The following is a 21,418-nucleotide window of genomic DNA, read 5'->3' on the forward strand; positions in this document are numbered from 1 at the left end:
CCAGAAGTGGCAGGGATTTCTTTCTCTCAACACTAGTGGGGTTAGAGAATTTTCCCATAAGGAAGCTTTGCTGAAAGAAGAAAGGGGCTGCACCACTGCCTTCCTCCTCTTCTCTTTCTCTGATTTTGTTGAGCTCTGAATCTTGCTGGGCAAACCCTGTTTCTGAGGAGCCCTTCAAGGGGCTGGATTCTCTTGGCCTGCCAAGATCTCAACGTCATATGCCCACGATTCAGTCCCAAAGTGCCTTGGTCAGCTCAGAACTTTGCACTGCAGCTGTTCTTGGCCAGACTCCCTTCTCCTTTGGGGCGCAAGACAGCGTCTCCCTCTTCCACAGCCTTTCCCCAAAGGGAATATGCCTAGCAGGAACCAGATTGCAGCACTGATCTTGCTGAATGCTGCTTTTTGTTGTTTAGAACCAGATCGGTTTTGGAAGACCACACAAGAAGATCACCTTTGTCGCCAATGGATTGGTCAACAACCTCAGCTCTTACGGATCAGATGTCTTCTCCATGTGCAGTGGACTCACCACCTACATGGCTTACGAAGTTCACGGTGAGTGCAAGCAAAGGAATTCTAAGTGACCTGGCATTTGTTTCCCTGCTGGAACGGGCAATGCACAATGGCTGCTCTTCCACCTTGACTCACACACACACCGAGAGCTTCAGCAGTAGCACAAAGGGGTCAACGTCTTAGCAGATCCGCACTGGAGCAGGATGGTGTCCCAGCTGCAACAAATGACCCGATTCAAACCCTTACAGCTCCTTCCTGGGAAGCTTAGGGAGACTACAGTTTGGGCCCCGAGTGTTTCAGCTCACACTGAGCTCCCCGGCAATGCCCGGTCAAGGAAAAGGGTCGTACTAAGCACGGCTGTCCGTCAGGTCAGAGCTGCCCGAGGATTTGAATGGCAGCCAAGGTCTTAGGCATTAGCTCATGGGGTTTTCTTTCTTCCTTCCTTGCTTTCCAAGGACTCCAAGTGAATCTGGGATCATGCATTACCCTCGATGTCCTGAGAGTCGTGGATCTGCAGTACTGCACTGGCAATGGCAATGGACAGGTGAGAAAACCTTAGCCCTTACCTTTCTTGAACCAGATAGGGGGCCTTCAGAGCTGCTGCCCAAAGCCAGCCCTGATGCCCTTCTTGCCTGGCATCTCCTCTTTTGAGAGCTTCCTGCTTGAGGGTGCAGATGCTGAAACACAGCGTTGGGTCAGCAGTGGTTTCCGTCCGGGACTTTATCGTGGATTAACTGTGGCCAGTGCTCTTGCACGTATCAGCGTCTAAAGGCACCAGATGACAGCTGTCAGATGCTGCAATCGTTCACCGAATGCTTAAAAAGATTTCTTACGGCATTTGCCCAACACCACAACCTTGATCCTGGGTCCTTTGCAAGAGGATGACGGAAGCGCAGGCGCTTCCTGGGGAGGCCATGGCGGGAGCAGCAAGTCTTCCATTGTAGCTGGGATTTTTCAGAAGCGCTGGGGACATCTCCGGGATCCTTCAAAGGTGAAACGTCTTCTTTCCCTTGGCTTTTCAGTTTCCTCAGACTCCTGGTGGCCTCCACAACGGCACGCAAGTCATCATTGGTGGCCAGTCCCAAATCGTGACCATCAACAGGCAATGGCACGTGGCAATCATTGAGCAAAACACCATCAGCGGGTCCTTTAAAACCATCTGGAACTACAACACGGTGAGTGGCAGGGACGCGGCTCTTTCCAAAAGTATCCAAGGAGACTGGCTCCTGGTCGAGCTGGCCCGGGGATGGTGTTTGTTTCCTTTTTCTGACCGTGTTGAGTGCACAATTTCAGGCTGGAACTCTTGGGTACTCATTCCTGGTTTAACAAAGGGTTTCCTCCCATCCCAAGGCATGAAAGAATGAAGTGCGAGCAGTCAATAACTTTTTTTTACAGGGCGTCATTGCAACCAAAGTCACGCAACAGAACACCTGCTACATTTCCATCATGAACAAAAGTGAGATACCCAGCTTCAATAATCTGGCCCGCCTGGCACAAGAGAGCAGGGTAAGATCCCAAAGGAGTAGCGGGTTTCTCAGCTAGGAGTTCACTGGACATTTCTTCATGCGCTTTTTCCTTCTTGGCAGGATGAGGTTGCCACAAGTGGCAGGGATTTCTTTCTCTCAACACTAGTGGGGTTAGAGAATTTTCCCATAAGGAAGCTTTGCTGAAAGAAGAAAGGGGCTGCACCACTGCCTTCCTCCTCTTCTCTTTCTCTGATGTTGTTGAGCTCGGAATCTTGCTGGGCAAACCCTGTTTCTGAGGAGCCCTTCAAGGGGCTGGATTCTCTTGGCCTGCCAAGATCTCAACGTCATATGCCCACGATTCAGTCCCAAAGTGCCTTGGTCAGCTCAGAACTTTGCACTGCAGCTGTTCTTGGCCAGACTCCCTTCTCCTTTGGGGCGCAAGACAGCGTCTCCCTCTTCCACAGCCTTTCCCCAAAGGGAATATGCCTAGCAGGAACCAGATTGCAGCACTGATCTTGCTGAATGCTGCTTTTTGTTGTTTAGAACCAGATCGGTTTTGGAAGACCACACAAGAAGATCACCTTTGTCGCCAATGGATTGGTCAACAACCTCAGCTCTTACGGATCAGATGTCTTCTCCATGTGCAGTGGACTCACCACCTACATGGCTTACGAAGTTCACGGTGAGTGCAAGCAAAGGAATTCTAAGTGACCTGGCATTTGTTTCCCTGCTGGAACGGCCAATGCACAATGGCTGCTCTTCCACCTTGACTCACACACACACCGAGAGCTTCAGCAGTAGCACAAAGGGGTCAACGTCTTAGCAGATCCGCACTGGAGCAGGATGGTGTCCCAGCTGCAACAAATGACCCGATTCAAACCCTTACAGCTCCTTCCTGGGAAGCTTAGGGAGACTACAGTTTGGGCCCCGAGTGTTTCAGCTCACACTGAGCTCCCCGGCAATGCCCGGTCAAGGAAAAGGGTCGTACTAAGCACGGCTGTCCGTCAGGTCAGAGCTGCCCGAGGATTTGAATGGCAGCCAAGGTCTTAGGCATTAGCTCATGGGGTTTTCTTTCTTCCTTCCTTGCTTTCCAAGGACTCCAAGTGAATCTGGGATCATGCATTACCCTCGATGTCCTGAGAGTCGTGGATCTGCAGTACTGCACTGGCAATGGCAATGGACAGGTGAGAAAACCTTAGCCCTTACCTTTCTTGAACCAGATAGGGGGCCTTCAGAGCTGCTGCCCAAAGCCAGCCCTGATGCCCTTCTTGCCTGGCATCTCCTCTTTTGAGAGCTTCCTGCTTGAGGGTGCAGATGCTGAAACACAGCATTGGGTCAGCAGCGGTTTCCGTCCGGGACGTTATCGTGGATTAACTGTGGCCAGTGCTCTTGCACGTATCAGCGTCTAAAGGCACCAGATGACAGCTGTCAGATGCTGCAATTGTTCACCGAATGCTTAAAAAGATTTCTTACGGCATTTGCCCAACACCACAACCTTGATCCTGGGTCCTTTGCAAGAGGATGACGGAAGCGCAGGCGCTTCCTGGGGAGGCCATGGCGGGAGCAGCAATTCTTCCATTGTAGCTGGGATTTTTCAGAAGCGCTGGGGACATCTCTGGGATCCTTCAAAGGTGAAACGTCTTCTTTCCCTTGGCTTTTCAGTTTCCTCAGACTCCTGGTGGCCTCCACAACGGCACGCAAGTCATCATTGGTGGCCAGTCCCAAATCGTGACCATCAACAGGCAATGGCACGTGGCAATCATTGAGCAAAACACCATCAGCGGGTCCTTTAAAACCATCTGGAACTACAACACGGTGAGTGGCAGGGACGCGGCTCTTTCCAAAAGTATCCAAGGAGACTGGCTCCTGGTCGAGCTGGCCCGGGGATGGTGTTTGTTTCCTTTTTCTGACCGTGTTGAGTGCACAATTTCAGGCTGGAACTCTTGGGTACTCATTCCTGGTTTAACAAAGGGTTTCCTCCCATCCCAAGGCATGAAAGAATGAAGTGCGAGCAGTCAATAACTTTTTTTTACAGGGCGTCATTGCAACCAAAGTCACGCAACAGAACACCTGCTACATTTCCATCATGAACAAAAGTGAGATACCCAGCTTCAATAATCTGGCCCGCCTGGCACAAGAGAGCAGGGTAAGATCCCAAAGGAGTAGCGGGTTTCTCAGCTAGGAGTTCACTGGACATTTCTTCATGCGCTTTTTCCTTCTTGGCAGGATGAGGTTGCCAGAAGTGGCAGGGATTTCTTTCTCTCAACACTAGTGGGGTTAGAGAATTTTCCCATAAGGAAGCTTTGCTGAAAGAAGAAAGGGGCTGCACCACTGCCTTCCTCCTCTTCTCTTTCTCTGATTTTGTTGAGCTCGGAATCTTGCTGGGCAAACCCTGTTTCTGAGGAGCCCTTCAAGGGGCTGGATTCTCTTGGCCTGCCAAGATCTCAACGTCATATGCCCACGATTCAGTCCCAAAGTGCCTTGGTCAGCTCAGAACTTTGCACTGCAGCTGTTCTTGGCCAGACTCCCTTCTCCTTTGGGGCGCAAGACAGCGTCTCCCTCTTCCACAGCCTTTCCCCAAAGGGAATATGCCTAGCAGGAACCAGATTGCAGCACTGATCTTGCTGAATGCTGCTTTTTGTTGTTTAGAACCAGATCGGTTTTGGAAGACCACACAAGAAGATCACCTTTGTCGCCAATGGATTGGTCAACAACCTCAGCTCTTACGGATCAGATGTCTTCTCCATGTGCAGTGGACTCACCACCTACATGGCTTACGAAGTTCACGGTGAGTGCAAGCAAAGGAATTCTAAGTGACCTGGCATTTGTTTCCCTGCTGGAACGGCCAATGCACAATGGCTGCTCTTCCACCTTGACTCACACACACACCGAGAGCTTCAGCAGTAGCACAAAGGGGTCAACGTCTTAGCAGATCCGCACTGGAGCAGGATGGTGTCCCAGCTGCAACAAATGACCCGATTCAAACCCTTACAGCTCTTTCCTGGGAAGCTTAGGGAGGCTTCAGTTTGGGCCCCGAGTGTTTCAGCTCACACTGAGCTCCCCGGCAATGCCCGGTCAAGGAAAAGGGTCGTACTAAGCGCGGCTGTCCGTCAGGTCAGAGCTGCCCGAGGATTTGAATGGCAGCCAAGGTCTTAGGCAATAGCTCATGGGGTTTTCTTTCTTCCTTCCTTGCTTTCCAAGGACTCCAAGTGAATCTGGGATCATGCATTACCCTCGATGTCCTGAGAGTCGTGGATCTGCAGTACTGCACTGGCAATGGCAATGGACAGGTGAGAAAACCTTAGCCCTTACCTTTCTTGAACCAGATAGGGGGCCTTCAGAGCTGCTGCCCAAAGCCAGCCCTGATGCCCTTCTTGCCTGGCATCTCCTCTTTTGAGAGCTTCCTGCTTGAGGGTGCAGATGCTGAAACACAGCGTTGGGTCAGCAGCGGTTTCCGTCCGGGACTTTATCGTGGATTAACTGTGGCCAGTGCTCTTGCACGTATCAGCGTCTAAAGGCACCAGATGACAGCTGTCAGATGCTGCAATCGTTCACCGAATGCTTAAAAAGATTTCTTACGGCATTTGCCCAACACCACAACCTTGATCCTGGGTCCTTTGCAAGAGGATGACGGAAGCGCAGGCGCTTCCTGGGGAGGCCATGGCGGGAGCAGCAATTGTTCCATTGTAGCTGGGATTTTTCAGAAGCGCTGGGGACATCTCTGGGATCCTTCAAAGGTGAAACGTCTTCTTTCCCTTGGCTTTTCAGTTTCCTCAGACTCCTGGTGGCCTCCACAACGGCACGCAAGTCATCATTGGTGGCCAGTCCCAAATCGTGACCATCAACAGGCAATGGCACGTGGCAATCATTGAGCAAAACACCATCAGCGGGTCCTTTAAAACCATCTGGAACTACAACACGGTGAGTGGCAGGGACGCGGCTCTTTCCAAAAGTATCCAAGGAGACTGGCTCCTGGTCGAGCTGGCCCGGGGATGGTGTTTGTTTCCTTTTTCTGACCGTGTTGAGTGCACAATTTCAGGCTGGAACTCTTGGGTACTCATTCCTGGTTTAACAAAGGGTTTCCTCCCATCCCAAGGCATGAAAGAATGAAGTGCGAGCAGTCAATAACTTTTTTTACAGGGCGTCATTGCAACCAAAGTCACGCAACAGAACACCTGCTACATTTCCATCATGAACAAAAGTGAGATGCCCAGCTTCAATAATCTGGCCCGCCTGGCACAAGAGAGCAGGGTAAGATCCCAAAGGAGTAGCGGGTTTCTCAGCTAGGAGTTCACTGGACATTTCTTCATGCGCTTTTTCCTTCTTGGCAGGATGAGGTTGCCACAAGTGGCAGGGATTTCTTTCTCTCAACACTAGTGGGGTTAGAGAATTTTCCCATAAGGAAGCTTTGCTGAAAGAAGAAAGGGGCTGCACCACTGCCTTCCTCCTCTTCTCTTTCTCTGATGTTGTTGAGCTCGGAATCTTGCTGGGCAAACCCTGTTTCTGAGGAGCCCTTCAAGGGGCTGGATTCTCTTGGCCTGCCAAGATCTCAACGTCATATGCCCACGATTCAGTCCCAAAGTGCCTTGGTCAGCTCAGAACTTTGCACTGCAGCTGTTCTTGGCCAGACTCCCTTCTCCTTTGGGGCGCAAGACAGCGTCTCCCTCTTCCACAGCCTTTCCCCAAAGGGAATATGCCTAGCAGGAACCAGATTGCAGCACTGATCTTGCTGAATGCTGCTTTTTGTTGTTTAGAACCAGATCGGTTTTGGAAGACCACACAAGAAGATCAGCTTTGTCGCCAATGGATTGGTCAACAACCTCAGCTCTTACGGATCAGATGTCTTCTCCATGTGCAGTGGACTCACCACCTACATGGCTTACGAAGTTCACGGTGAGTGCAAGCAAAGGAATTCTAAGTGACCTGGCATTTGTTTCCCTGCTGGAACGGCCAATGCACAATGGCTGCTCTTCCACCTTGACTCACACACACACCGAGAGCTTCAGCAGTAGCACAAAGGGGTCAACGTCTTAGCAGATCCGCACTGGAGCAGGATGGTGTCCCAGCTGCAACAAATGACCCGATTCAAACCCTTACAGCTCCTTCCTGGGAAGCTTAGGGAGGCTTCAGTTTGGGCCCCGAGTGTTTCAGCTCACACTGAGCTCCCCGGCAATGCCCGGTCAAGGAAAAGGGTCGTACTAAGCACGGCTGTCCGTCAGGTCAGAGCTGCCCGAGGATTTGAATGGCAGCCAAGGTCTTAGGCATTAGCTCATGGGGTTTTCTTTCTTCCTTCCTTGCTTTCCAAGGACTCCAAGTGAATCTGGGATCATGCATTACCCTCGATGTCCTGAGAGTCGTGGATCTGCAGTACTGCACTGGCAATGGCAATGGACAGGTGAGAAAACCTTAGCCCTTACCTTTCTTGAACCAGATAGGGGGCCTTCAGAGCTGCTGCCCAAAGCCAACCCTGATGCCCTTCTTGCCTGGCATCTCCTCTTTTGAGAGCTTCCCACTTGAGGGTGCAGATGCTGAAACACAGCATTGGGTCAGCAGCGGTTTCCATCCGGGACTTTATCGTGGATTAACTGTGGCCAGTGCTCTTGCACGTATCAGCGTCTAAAGGCACCAGATGACAGCTGTCAGATGCTGCAATCGTTCACCGAATGCTTAAAAAGATTTCTTACGGCATTTGCCCAACACCACAACCTTGATCCTGGGTCCTTTGCAAGAGGATGACGGAAGCGCAGGCGCTTCCTGGGGAGGCCATGGCGGGAGCAGCAAGTCTTCCATTGTAGCTGGGATTTTTCAGAAGCACTGGGGACATCTCTGGGATCCTTCAAAGGTGAAATGTCTTCTTTCCCTTGGTTTTTCAGTCTCATCAGACGAATGACAACTGCCATTTCTCTGGTGGGTGTGTTTATCAAAATATGAGCATCAGTGGTCAAACACACACGGCGATTTTTGAGCAAAGGAGCAACCAGTTCTCATGGAAAACCATCTGGAACTACAACACGGTGAGTGGCAGGGAGTGGGTTGTTCATAACTTTTACAGGGAGACTGACTTCTGATAGAGCTGGGTCAGGGCCATGGCATGTTTTTCTATATTCTCTCTGTCCTGAGTCCATGAGTAGGATAGAAGTACTCAGCATCTGTTAGTATTTTTAGTCGGATTTAATCCCATCTTTTTAGGTGGGAAACCAAACTGCGTCCGCTCAATAACTTTTGTTTTGCAGGGCATCATTGCAACCAAAGTGGTGCAACAGAACACCTGCTATATTTCCACCATGAACAGATATGACATGCCCAGCTTTGATGCTCTCGTCACATATGCTTCAGAGAACAGGGTAAGATTCAAAGTCAGCAGTTACTCAGGATATTGTACTGTATTTGAAATTCCCTTTTTTGCCTGAAACACTGTGGCTTTCAATACCCTCTTAACCAACTGATAAATGAAAAGCCATTTTAATTGTTATTTTCATGGATATTTTCTGTGATATTTTCCAGTTTCATAATTTGAAAGTTTTCAAAAATTACATTTTGTCATCTTCATTTGTATGTCTTAGTGCAGGTTCACCATGTTGAGTCTAAATCCCAGATTAGTTAGATTATTTTGACAGTGATTTAAATCATTATTTCAATTCACTTTCTACACTACCTTAGTAATCAAGACTTTAGATTCCCTCCTAAGTATGTTTCATAATGTCTCATTCTCAATGTCTAGAAAAATATTTTTTTCTTTAGAAGGTCTAATTGAGGAAGAACAAATATTTCAATTTCGTAGAAAAAATATTTTAGTAAGCTTTCATACTTTTTGAAGGGAACTATCTACCATGTGTCTTTAGTTCCGCCATCCACATTAGCACAGACATTATAAAAATTAACTCAGCATTCAGCATATTAACTTTGCTGAACACTGGCTTCCCTTGAAATATGAGAACTGAGTCTGTAAAACACCCACACTTTGAACAGCAGGAAGATCTGCAGGGCCAACAGAAATCAGGAGGAGATTTCTCCTGCCAGCCTTTCAGCCTGAGAGCCTCTGAGGGGCCAGGGCAGTGACTGAGCAAATGCTTTGGAAGGAGCTCTGGCTCCACAGAGTGGCCACACTCCTCATCTCCTCAGTGCTTTCCTTGTGCTGTTGCTCCCCCTCAGGCTCCCTGCACCTTGACTCCCTTAGAACCATCTGCCTTTGGAGCTGCCTACAAGGCTTGCCAGTGCTCCCATAGGCTCCCTGGGGATTAAAAGGTGCCCCTAAAGGCAGGTCAGACTCAAACACCCAGCCCTGAGTCAACATTCCAGAGGAATATGCCTAGCAGGAACCAGATTGCAGCACTGATCTTGTTGAATGCTGCTTTTTGTTGTTTAGAACCAGATCGGTTTTGGAAGACCACACAAGAAGATCACCTTTGTCGCCAATGGATTGGTCAACAACCTCAGCTCTTACGGATCAGATGTCTTCTCCATGTGCAGTGGACTCACCACCTACATGGCTCATGAAGTTCACGGTGAGTGCAAGTAAAGGAATTCTAAGTGACCTGGCATTTGTTTCCCTGCTGGAACGGCCAATGCACAATGGCTGCTCTTCCACCCTGAGATTGACACAAATCAGGAAACACGCATCATTGTAGAAGAGCAGCACTTGTTACAGAGATTTGTTAGATAAATCTGCTGAGTCACTGTCAGTCTCTTAATCATAGAAGTTCTTGTATTGAGGTCAAAATCAATATTCTTTTGAAGTATTTTCAAATAATTCTTTTACTCTGAGGACATAATGCTGAAGCACCATCAAAATCTTCGGAGCCTTTCTGCTAGCTCATTGTTTCCAACCCTCTTTTGGAAAACACTCTGGGTCAGGCTCCCACTGCTGCATTCTGGCTTAGCAGTAGTTCTACGTACTCACTGCTTGCTTTGCTTGAAGCTTGCTTTGGCATCTGAAAGGGCTCAATGTGATTGAAAAAGCAAGTGATACTTGCTAGGTATTATAAGAGCTGTCATTAAATGCTCAGAGCACTTAAATGCATCTAAGTCAGTGTCTCTTCTTCTTTTTTTTTTTTTTTTTGGATGCTGTTTGTATAGGACCCCAGCTGAATCAGGGATCATGTATCTCACTTGATGTCCTTAAACTTGTGGACCTGAATTATTGTGGGGGCAATATCAAGGCCTGAAACTGAATCTTTCTTCAGTCAAGTACAGAGGCTCTGAGCTGCTGCCCAAGGCAAACCAGGATGACGTTCTTCCCTCACATCTTCTTTTAGAGATGTTCTTGGGGATTTAGATGCTGACACAGATCAACTGGTGACCATATCTTTCAAATAAATTCCTTCATTATGGATTAACTTCAGCTTGTTTGTATTTACTCTACCCTTTTTCATCTAAGAACCTCTCCACAAAAATATTTTTATTGTCTCTCTTCTGCCTCATCTGAGCCCTGCAAATGCTCTTTTCATTGCCAGCTCTCAACACAGGGCACAGCCAGAGAGCTGGGCAAGCCCCAGGGTGTGTACGGTATAAACAAGGCATTCATAGTTAGGACCTTCTTTCCCTGTTTGGGGAAAGATGCCTCACATTAACAAACTTGATTCATGGAGCACAAAAGGCAGAAAGAAAGAAGTGCAAAGCAGTAAATTTGCCTTCTTTAGGGGTGGGGGAGTCTCCTTTGTGGGATTTACAGAGTTTTTCTGTTCCTAAAATAAGGCAAGGTTGGGATTCCTGTATCTCAAATCTTTACAATCAAGATTGAGTATTTCCTCTTTTTTAACAAAAAGGGCAAGATGCCCCAGGTTATCCAGATGAATACAAATCTGTCTTTAGTACCAACACCAGCCATGTAACATCCCTCAGTTTCTGGCATACTCAAACCAGCCCTTAGCCCATAATCAGGTGCTACTCTCCTGAAGGGGTGCTGAGAAGATTCAGGTCCATGTCTGACAAGCAGAAAGCAGATCCTGAATGAGCTTGGAAAGGAAGGTCAGCAAAAGAACTCAGCAATTCCTGTGATTTAGTGCCAACCTCATCATCTCTGGGGAGTCTTAACATTTTTAACATAGGAAGATTACCACCCCCTTGGTTTGAATGGTGCTTCTGAGTAGAGGCACAACTTCAGGCTGAGTGCTTTGCCACATTAGCACAAAGCATCAATCACTACAAGTTTACTGGGAATCTGTGCTCTGCTTCTGATGATCCTTGGTTTCCAGTTAAAAGTGCCTGTGAAACACATTGAGCTTACCATGACCAGTTTTCTCTCCCTTGCCTGTATGCAGTGAATTCAATCAGGCAGGTATCAAAGCCTCCTCTTATCAGAGCACTTCCTCAGGAAACTCGTCATGCTTCTGTGAACACAGGCCACCTGCCAATAAGGCAAACCCATTTTCAGATTTAACTTTGGGATATTATGTATAAAAAGTAAGAGTACACATCAATTAGCAGCAGAGCTGGCCTGGCCTACCATTCAAATGAAGTTCCCTGTAAGTATACCTATCATTTTCTCATAAAACTCTTAAAGCTGGGCAGCTTTTAAATGGTTTTGAGCTTTTGCTGGCACTAAGTGAACTCTTAGTGATTTTTGCAAGGCTCACAAAGTGAAAGTGCCAAAGGGGTGGGGACTGCAGAGGAGAAATCTCCCTTTTGGCAGGGATGGAACTCCACATGCCTACTCAAACGTGAAAGAGAGAAGTGCTCTGTTCCAGGGGCAACACACACTCGTGCCATGCCACAGGACAATATTCTCTCCTTCACTACTCAGAGGCAAATCAACAGTCTCAGCAAGTCACATAAAGTTAGGGCTCAGCTTTTTGCTGAGAGTGTAGCACATGAGAAACCCCATGTGCACTCAGATCCTTCTCATCAAAATCCTTTAAAATGAAAGTTTGGACCAATTCTGTGTTCAAGGGAATATCTCTATCATAATAATTGCTCACAACCATTAACACAAATGAATTTATCATCATAACAAATAATTCTCCTGTGTACTTAAATCTTCTTCAGCTGGCTGCAGAATGTGCTGAGCCTGTATACAAAGTAAACTGGAAGCCAGAATCATTTTAAGACAGAAAATAACTTGATGCAAGATAAGCAGTCACAATGTTCAAATGTTGTTAATTTCAAATGCTTCTTTCAGATTGTGACTGCTTCTCTTCTTGGCAGATTTCTGGCTCCTGCTCTAGCTAACAGGGTGTTGTGGTTTCAGTCACTTAAAGAATCACCATAACAGGTATTGGCGAAAGCAGGTTTTAATATGAGTTTGTGAAAGTACAAGTTAACAGAATTCAATGGCAAGGCGTAGATGAAACCTGCAAAGGAAAATCAAACTAAAATCACTTTAGAATTGCACACAGAGAGTCCAGGGGTGTAAAGGGTGAGAGTGCAAAGGGTTTAAGAGTATTTAGTCACTGACTCATTTATAAGGTGATTCAATAGCGTTTACTTCAATTACAAGACTGAAATATAGATTCAAGATAGCAACATTTATACCCTAATCACTCCTCATGCAGACATACAGGCCCAGAGCTGTCTACATCTATATCTATGTGTGCAAAAGTACCTATTAAAAATTCCCCTTCAGTTCACAGAAACAGGTCAAATGCCTTTGCATTTCTCAGTGGGTGAGGGTTGTGTCTCAAGGAGTGGGGGATACCAGCCCAGTCTTCAAAGACAGTCTTTTGAGTGTTGCAAACCTGAGGCTTTGCAAGCTCCAGAAGACATCCCAGTCCATGGGAGATGCTTGTGGAGCCCACAGCAGTCCAGGGCAGCTCAAAGGTCTCCCTCAGCTCTGCTGTTTATGGATTCAGGAGATGACTGTCCTTACTCCCCAGGAGATTTCCTCCCTGGCCTATCCCAAGTTGGTAACAATGGTCTCGTTCTACTCAGGGTTTGATACAGGTAGATAATGTTCCAAGCTGTCAGGGAATGAGTGATTATCCCTTGTTCCCCGCCTGGGTCAGGTAACCAATATTCCTGATACAATCATTGCCACTCCCACTAAGAGTTTCCCCCTAAGAGTTCCTGGTCATGGAAACCAGCTCGGGGTAAAGCCTGAATGTAAAGTCTGACACAACAGCACTGTCAGCTTCCCAGACTGAGGCCAGAAATCATCTCCCTTTAATCTGACCTCCAAGAGCAATAATTCCCCTAAACATGGCTGCTGGAGCTAATGCTTTACTGAGTGAAACACTGCTGGGAATCCACAAAACTAAACCTCCTTTAATCTATTCCAAAAATGGAACATCAAGAAAAGATCCAAGGAGCACCATAATGAAAGTTCATACCACTGTGGCACTGGGGTTATGCTTGAGCAGGAGAACACATCATACACAGGCCATTGCTGGAGGAGGCAATAAAACCTAGGGTTTTTGGGTTGTTTTTTTGCCTACCAGCAGGTTGCTACCTTATAATCATCAGATTCCAGCAGGTCAAAATTTCCAAAAGTACAGTCCCTGTGTTTATCAAGTAGTTACACCAGGAAATAATTTTCAGGGACAAGCGACAGGGAAACAAATGACAAAATAATTTTATTGCACATTCAGCCCTTCCACACCTAATTCTGAAAACATATAAAAGGAGGGAGGCTCACATAATTTATTCTACCTTCAATGGCATCAGCTCTACAGTCAGGATGAATCTCCCTGTGAGTATGCATGCTTTTCTTCCTTATACACTAAAACTTTGATTCAAACCCATTCCTTTATCCCTCACAAGGGTTTCTGCCTCTCTGGAGCTCTAAGGCTTTCTCTGGGGACATTTTGCTGCTCCAAAATGAGCAGCTCAGCCCTGCTCCCCAGAGGAGCTGAGGAGGTAAGGATTTTCTCATGGCTTGGCTGTACATTTTCAGAATATAGGAAGCCTAATCCATGTTCATTATTGTCATCGCTTTTGCTCAACTGAAGCACTGCACTGGTGACCAAGCCCTTCCCTGTAATGCCAGAGCAGAAGAAATGGGAAAGCTTTCTCCTCATTCTTGTAAAACACCTGTGTGAGCCTGCACAGGTCTGAGAAACTACTTGAGATTCAGCTCTTGAAGGAGCAAGTGTGAAATGTGTGTCCTTTGCAGCACCCTGCAGTAAAGCAAGGCTGCCTCCCTTCTGGGGCACTGATGCAATCCCAGGAGGCTGAAAGCAAAAAAGGATCCAAGGAGGACCCTTAAACATCAGATTAGGAAAAGGGAAGGAGGATTCTCATGACCAGATTTGTCAGCCAGAGCTGCAGTCACACTTTTGTATTTAATTTTCATTTCAGATTTTGACTGCAGTCCTTCTTGGACTTATCCTGACTCCAGGCCATGCTGATCATGTGAGTACAGTGACCAATTTCCACATGAATGGCTGCTCTTTCTATGTTCCCTGCTTCAGAGATCTCCTTGAACCTTTAGTTTTTCTAAAACCTTGGGGAGATAATCACTTGAAAGCCTAAGTGGTCTTTCACTTGTTTTTCTAGCATCAACAGACTGAAGTAAGCAAGAAAATCTCCTTTGGTGGAGGCTACCAACTTATGACCATCAATAGGAGATGGCTCGTGGCAAGTATTGAGCAAAAGATCAACCATCGGTCCTGGAAAACCATCTGGAACTATGACACAGTTGAGTGCAGGGAGGGGGCTGGCTCATACATTCAGTAAAAACTGGTTGGTTACTTTTTTTCAATATGAATGAAATTCCAGTATTAATTATTAAATTCCATGTGGTCAATAACTTTATTTTACAGGGTTTTATGGCAACCAAAGTGCTGCCAGAGAAAGCTTGCTACCTTTCCATAATGAACAGAACAGAGATGCCCAGCTTTGACGCACTCCCTCAGCTGGCTGCAGACATCAGGGTAAGACTGAAAAGGAACAGTTACTTCGAAAGTTGTACTTAATTCAAAGTAAACTGATATGTGAGACCTTGCTTATTTTCAAAACCAACAGATACTTTAAAGACGAGGTTCATCTCACCATTAATTAAGTATTTTTATCAATTTCAATGACATTTTACAACAATGTCACTTTAAACTTTTGAAAATTGGAAAACCCTTGTTCATGCTTCCAGTGGAGGGTTTACATGTTTGGCCAATGTTGTAGCTCAGTTAGATTATTCTTCAAATGTTTATAACAACTAAAACTATGAATATGCCTGGAGTTAAACGGATCAGGGCACTGATCTTGCTGAATGCTGTCATTTGATGTTTAGAACCAGAATCGTCCAAGACCCCCGTCAAAGGAGATCACATTCACCCTTGTCAAGAGAGTGATTCGTGACCTTGAATCATATGGACCAGACACCTTCTCTGTGTGCAGAGGACTCTCAACTTATGTGGCTTACGAAGTTCACGGTGAGTGCAAGCAAAGGAATTCTAAGTGACCTGGCATTTGTTTCCCTGCTGGAACGGCCAATGCACAATGGCTGCTCTTCCACCTTGAGTCACACACACACCGAGAGCTTCAGCAGTAGCACAAAGGGGTCAACGTCTTAGCACATCCGCACTGGAGCAGGATGGTGTCCCAGCTGCAGCAAATGACCCGATTCAAACCCTTACAGCTCCTTCCTGGGAAGCTTAGGGAGGCTTCAGTTTGGGCCCCGAGTGTTTCAGCTCACACTGAGCTCCCCGGCAATGCCCGGTCAAGGAAAAGGGTCGTACTAAGCACGGCTGTCCGTCAGGTCAGAGCTGACTGATGAGTTGTCCTAGGCAGCCACCAAGCCCATGTGTTTCAGAACACTAAGCCATGTGGCTTCGATCCTTGTAGGATTTTTTTTCATGGGCAACAATCCAATTCCCCAGGGCTTTCATGACCTACACTTGGTTGGATTCTTTCAGAAGGTCACAGCCCGTGTGGCTGGGCACATGAACTGGCAGCAGCCTCACTGTGTAATGCCCAGCCATCGGGATTCTCAAGAGCCAGTACAACAGAGCCCCAAATTCTGCATGGGAAATCACAAAGGGTTTTCAAGAGCACATCTTTGTGGGCATTCCTTGCTGAGCCACAGAGCCACTGCTCTTTGGGACACCAAGCGAATCTGTCCCTTGTACAGATCAAACATTCCCAGTGCAGCAATTTTACAGATCTTGGCTGGCTCTCAGGAGCACCAGCACCCTGAGAAAAGCAGCCATTGCTATGGAGATGGGCATAAAGCAGCTGAGCTGCTGTGAGCACCTTAATTGTAATTTGATCACTTGCAATACAATTTCTTGTACTGATGGGGAAAAAACACATTTGTTTTAAATATATCCAAAGACACTAAGTTTAACTCAGATGCGTTAATCCTGAAGCACCCTCAAAGAATTCTGAGCCTTCCTGCCAGCTGATTATTACCAGAGCTATTCCAAAGAGATGCTTTACAGCTCAGAGTCAGGATCTTGCATTCTGGCATAGCAGGAATGCACCTACTCACTGCTTGCTTTGCTTGAAACATCGACTCTCACCTGGGAGGGCTCAATGGGATTTAAAACAGGAGTGCAATGTGCCAGGTATTCTGGGCTGTCAGTGAATGCACAGAGCACTTAACAGCACCTTAGTCTATGTCTCGTGGTAATTGTTATTCTTTTCTTGTTTTTGAAGGACCACAATTCAGTCTCGGATCATGCATCAAACTTGATGTCCTTCAATATTTGGCTCTCACGTACTGCCATAATGATAACTTTGTGTAAATCATACCTTTCTTGAACCTTGTGTGGATGCTCCAGCAGAAGCCTTGTAGCTGCTGCCCAAAGCCAACCCTGATGGAGTTACTCCTTGGCATCTTCTCTTTCAATCTTTCTTGAGGATTGAGTACTGAAACAGATCATTTGGTGAGCACTGCTGTCAATTAAATTGCTTCATCATGGACTAACTCCAGCCTGTTCGTCATTATTCTACCCTTTTTCGTCTAAGAACCCCCTCACGAAAATATTTGGCCCCATTTGAGCCCTTTTACTGCTTGTTTCACCTCAGCACAGCCAGAGAGCTGGGCAAGCCCCAGGGTGTGTATGGTACAAACAAGGCAATCACAGATAGGACCTTCCTTCCCTGTTTGGGGAAAGATGCCTCACAGGGGGCACAAAAGGCAGAAGAGAAGAAGTGCAAAGCAATGAATTTGCCTTTTTTTAGGGCAAGGGAATTACAGTTTTTCTGTTCCTAACATAAAGCAAGGCTGGGATTCTTGTTGCTCAAATCTTTACAATCAAGATTGAGTATTTCTTCTTCTCTAACAAAAATGGCAGGATGCCCCAAGCTGTGCCACTCAGTCTGCTGTGCTGTCTGACACCATGATATCATCAATGCCCTGAGGGTGTAGAGGAGTCTCATCACCTTCTGAGGAGCTCTGGATGAGCCTATGGCAGTCAGTGGAGGAGTTTCCACCCTGGGGCATTCTTGATCCTTTGAAAAATTAGTCCAGGGAAGAAAAAAACCCTCTTGGCCACTGAGTGTCAGCCTCGAGTTGCATAGCTGAGATGGAAAAGGCACCCAACTCCCATCCAGAGGAGTCTGCTATCCCACAGCACCAGAAGAGTGCAGTGGTGCCAGTACAGCTGTGCTGAATTACAGCACTGGAAGCACAGCCAAGGACTCTAAGGACGTGTCTGCACCGGGCAGGAATTCCTGTCCAGTGATAATTTAATTGTAAGAATAACACTGGGCAGTGTAGGGAGCTTCCACATGGTGCTGTAACAGCTTCCTGAAGTGCCCTGAAAAACAGGGAATGTGATTTTTAAATCTTGACAAAAGCCATTAGCCATCATCCAGGTCAGACACCTGGGAGCCAAAGGGAACCACCCCCGGAGTCACCCAAAGGTGCTCCCAAACCCAAGGGCACCAGCTGGAGCTGAATAACCCTTTGGACAGCTGTGTGCAATTAAAACACCTCATTATTGTCTCTCACACAACAACTAGAACACATTCAGTCTTCCCAAGCACTGGTAGGTCCCTCACACACAACCTCCAATTTTCAATGTTTTTGTTTCTGGCATTTTTAGTGAGGGAGGGCTGTTGGAACACTGAAGCCTGGGGGGTTTTGAACTTTCTGTGTTTTCTGGCACTGACCCCCAAAAGAACACTGCTTATGACTTGAGGCCTTGGAGAAGGCTTCCAAATTTGAGTGATGGAGCTGGAATCACTGGTGTGAAGTTGAATAGAAGTGTGCAATATCACATGGTGAAGGGTTTGGAATTTGGGTTTTAGAATATAGTAATAGGTATGGGACAAGATGGAGTTTCTGGGGTGGTGGCTTCCTCTTCCTTCTTGTTCCTTCTTCTTGGTTTTAGGTAGTACTGTTTGTTTGAATAGTTAGTGTTGCACTGTGGGTCACAGGTGTTTGGTCACTGGGTCAAAAGTATAAATATTATAGATGTTAGTTTTTAATTGGATCGTTAGGCCTTAAAAGACCTTGTAACAAATGAGATCCAGCTCCATTTTGTCATTTTTAGCTTGTTAGTTAGTGGTACTGAAAATTCACTGTGCTATAGGTAAGAATTAATAACAAACTGAGTCTGAACATGAAAATCCTGTCTCTCGTGCTTCAATCCTGGCTCTGATGGCAGAGGAAAAAAGAAACTAACCACTAATAGAGGGGGAGGGCAAACAAATTCCAACACCCCTCCTGTGTCCCACATGAGTGTGTCTGTTGATCCTGCTCTTACCAGATCATAAACAAAAACACAAACTCTTAAGGCAGGCATATGAAGAGGATTAGTCCTCAAGAAATTCAGAATTTCAGAATAAAGCTGTGTTCCACTTTGTCAGCAGCTCCCTCTATCTCAGAGCACTCACAGCTTCATCTGATCCTTCAATCCTTGGCTTTTGCCCAGGCTTTTCTGGGCCTTGTATCAGTCTGGATCCACAGCTACACAAAGAATCTGATCTCCTCCTCCAGCTTTTGTTAAGGATGTTTTAAAGACAAATTGAATGCTTTAGGCAGTGCAGGGCAGCAGGAAAGCCTGACTCGGGTGCATTGCATCCCCTGAAACCTCTGTTGAGTCTGCTCCACCCCTAAGTGTTGGCACTTAGGAGATTGGGTTTGCTGGTGTGGCCCGAGGGTCTGGGAGGGAAGTTTGGGAGCTGACGGTACCTCCAGTTTAGCTTTTACTGATACAGGGGCTCCCTCACTGGGGAATGGTGTTCCTTTTGAGTTGTCCTGCTCTGCTTTTAGAGCTTGAGGTGCTGTTTGTGGATGGAGGTAAGAGAGGTGAGTGTAGATGAATTTACATTTTCCACTGATTATAAGCCGCACCATTTTGACTGAAATTTTGGTCTGAACCCAAAGTGCAGCTTATAATGAGGTGCAGTTTATGTATGGACAAAGAACAAAACGTTGCTGTTTTAGTTTGGAGGACAGGTGTCTGCTGAGAAAGGCAGGAGCTTCTCTTTGAAATGGAGAATGTAAACCCCCTCCCTCCAAATTATTATCATTTTGAAATCAAGGGGCTTTCAGGCAAAAATATGGGAATTAGGAATAACAGTTCTTTACTAGGGAAATTAAAATAGAAATACAGTACTACAAAGAAACAAACTCCAAACCCTGACAAAGTCAGAGTACAGCCTGACACCTGTCAGGCAGGGTGTTGGCAGCAATCCCATTCCATGGTGGCTGCATCCTCCTGCAGTGACAGATGTGGCTCAGCTGGAGCAGTGCTCCTGTACAAGGTGCAGTTTCCCTCCGGAGGTCCAGTGGTGATGTGGAGCAATCCCATTTCCCTCTGGAGTCCAGTGGAGAAAGGGGCTCCCTTAGTGTCCCAAAACCTCTGTTTTTATCTTGGTAAGAAATGTTGGGCTCTTCCCCCTGGCTGGAGCAACTCCCAATGGGATGCAGTAATTTTATCAGTCCCACAGTGGGACTCAATGGCCATGAGCAGAAAATGACTGGCTGGAGGAAGGATGGGTTGTGAAAAGATAAAGAACACTGCCCTGCCTGGTTTCAATGGATGCCCATTAGCAGAATATCTGCCGCAGAGATCAGGATCACTGCCCCCACCCTCAACAGATGGTGATAGAACAGAAACCTTTTATCACACTCTGTATTGTAATGTGCGGCTTATAATCAGGTGTGGCTGATATATGGACAAAGAATGAAAAGTTGCTGCACCCAGAGATGCGGCTTATATTCAGTGCGGCTTATAATCGTGAAATTACTGTAATTCGTGTTAATTTGTAATTTATGTAAGATAAATCATGTACATATAAATAAAACAATCAATGAAGAAACTTTAGAACATTAGCTGCAGTGAGGAGGAAGGATTGCCTCAGGGAATTCCAATGCTGCAACTGCTGACAAAACCGAGATTAGCAAGTTTATAGAACTGGCTCCAAACGGAGGTGGCTCATTAAGGAGACAGTCCAGGAAACACCCAAACAATGAGCACTCAATAAGTATCGCCAAGATAACCAGGGTCTTCAGGAAAACCACATCTCAATACCTGGTTCCGGTAAACCAAAATTGGCACTCATCAAAATTCATCGCTGCCCAGAAATGGTTTTGTCCAGCCTAACCAGAAGATGACCAGAGTCACCAGGGAAATCTACCTGGTTCCCGTAAGAATTCATCCAAGCCCATCACTTCCCAGAAGAGGTTTTGTCCAGCCCAACACAGAGAAAGGAAGCTACTTGGATACGCGAAACTGTGAAAGGAAAGGAGGGCCACTGCTCCAAGGTAGAAAAACTGTATAAAATCAGGACTGACAGAGACACATTCATGAACACAGAGGGATCTGAAGCGATAGAGTTCAGATCAGCGTGTGCGTTCACCCAGTGCCGACCCCGGGCTCGGTGCTGTCCTTTGTGATTGTAGCTATGGAGGACCGTATTTTGGTTTCAAAAATAAAAATTGCTTCTTTAATTTTTTAATTCGGCTTGATTTGTTTATTACCTATAACACTTGGAAGAGGGAGAGTTTAGGCTTTAGAGGTTGAACTGAGTTTGGTGAGTTGGGGCAGACTTTCATAAGCACAGGCACTGCTGAGTGCTCTGCAGGACTGGGAAAATGCAAGGCAGGAAGCCTGGCATGGCTTTGCACTGCTGCGAAGCTGCCCCAGGTTTTTAAAGGTATGTGGAACAAAGGTGTCTCTGCACATCTCTTCTGTCCGTGTGGGAAACAAAGATGTAGTGACAGGACAAGGGGGAACAGCCTTAAGATGAAGGAGAGCAGGGTTAGGTGGGATATTGGGAAGGAATTCTTCCCTGTGAAGGTGGTGAGTGGCTGGGATGGAATTCCCAGAGACGCTGTGGCTGCCCCTGGATCCCTGGAAGTGCCCCAGGACAGGGTTGTGATGGGCTTTAGGTCCATCCCAAGGCTGTGATTCCGTGCCCAGAGCTGGGTCCTGTGAAAGCACTCAGCCTCTGTCCCGGACCGGGGGCTGCTGTTCCTGTGCTCCAGGCACAAATCTGCTGCAAACCACACTCTGCTCGAGGTCTGGCCACAAGATGGCATTCTCTGAGCTTCTTTTGCTAAGAGCTTTCCATCTTTAATAATAACAATAATAATTAAGGGGGGGAAGCCACAAACC

The 21,418-nt window shown here is 46.7% G+C and overlaps 2 protein-coding genes across 2 annotated transcripts; both read left to right on the top strand.

The window, feature by feature from the left end:
* The first annotated feature begins 372 nt into the window (after window positions 1-372).
* LOC117007877 lies at window positions 373-10,212 on the top strand. The gene is made up of 18 exons (XM_033081316.1): window positions 373-552; window positions 966-1,054; window positions 1,533-1,685; window positions 1,906-2,016; window positions 2,520-2,658; window positions 3,072-3,160; window positions 3,639-3,791; window positions 4,012-4,122; window positions 4,626-4,764; window positions 5,178-5,266; window positions 5,745-5,897; window positions 6,117-6,227; window positions 6,731-6,869; window positions 7,283-7,371; window positions 7,850-7,990; window positions 8,210-8,320; window positions 9,343-9,481; window positions 10,053-10,212. The coding sequence occupies exons 1-18, from the start codon at window positions 510-512 to the stop codon at window positions 10,139-10,141; spliced, it is 2,088 nt and encodes a 695-aa protein (XP_032937207.1). The 5' UTR covers window positions 373-509; the 3' UTR covers window positions 10,142-10,212.
* A 3,375-nt stretch (window positions 10,213-13,587) lies between these two features.
* Window positions 13,588-16,591, top strand: GKN1 (gastrokine 1). Its single transcript, XM_033081036.1, has 6 exons — window positions 13,588-13,599; window positions 14,208-14,261; window positions 14,406-14,546; window positions 14,672-14,782; window positions 15,136-15,277; window positions 16,503-16,591. Exons 1-6 carry the CDS (start codon window positions 13,588-13,590, stop codon window positions 16,589-16,591), a joined length of 549 nt encoding a protein of 182 aa, XP_032936927.1.
* The last annotated feature ends 4,827 nt before the right edge of the window (window positions 16,592-21,418 follow it).

Source organism: Catharus ustulatus, chromosome 27 (genome assembly GCF_009819885.2).
Source record: "Catharus ustulatus isolate bCatUst1 chromosome 27, bCatUst1.pri.v2, whole genome shotgun sequence".
Taxonomy (NCBI): Eukaryota; Metazoa; Chordata; class Aves; order Passeriformes; family Turdidae; genus Catharus; species Catharus ustulatus.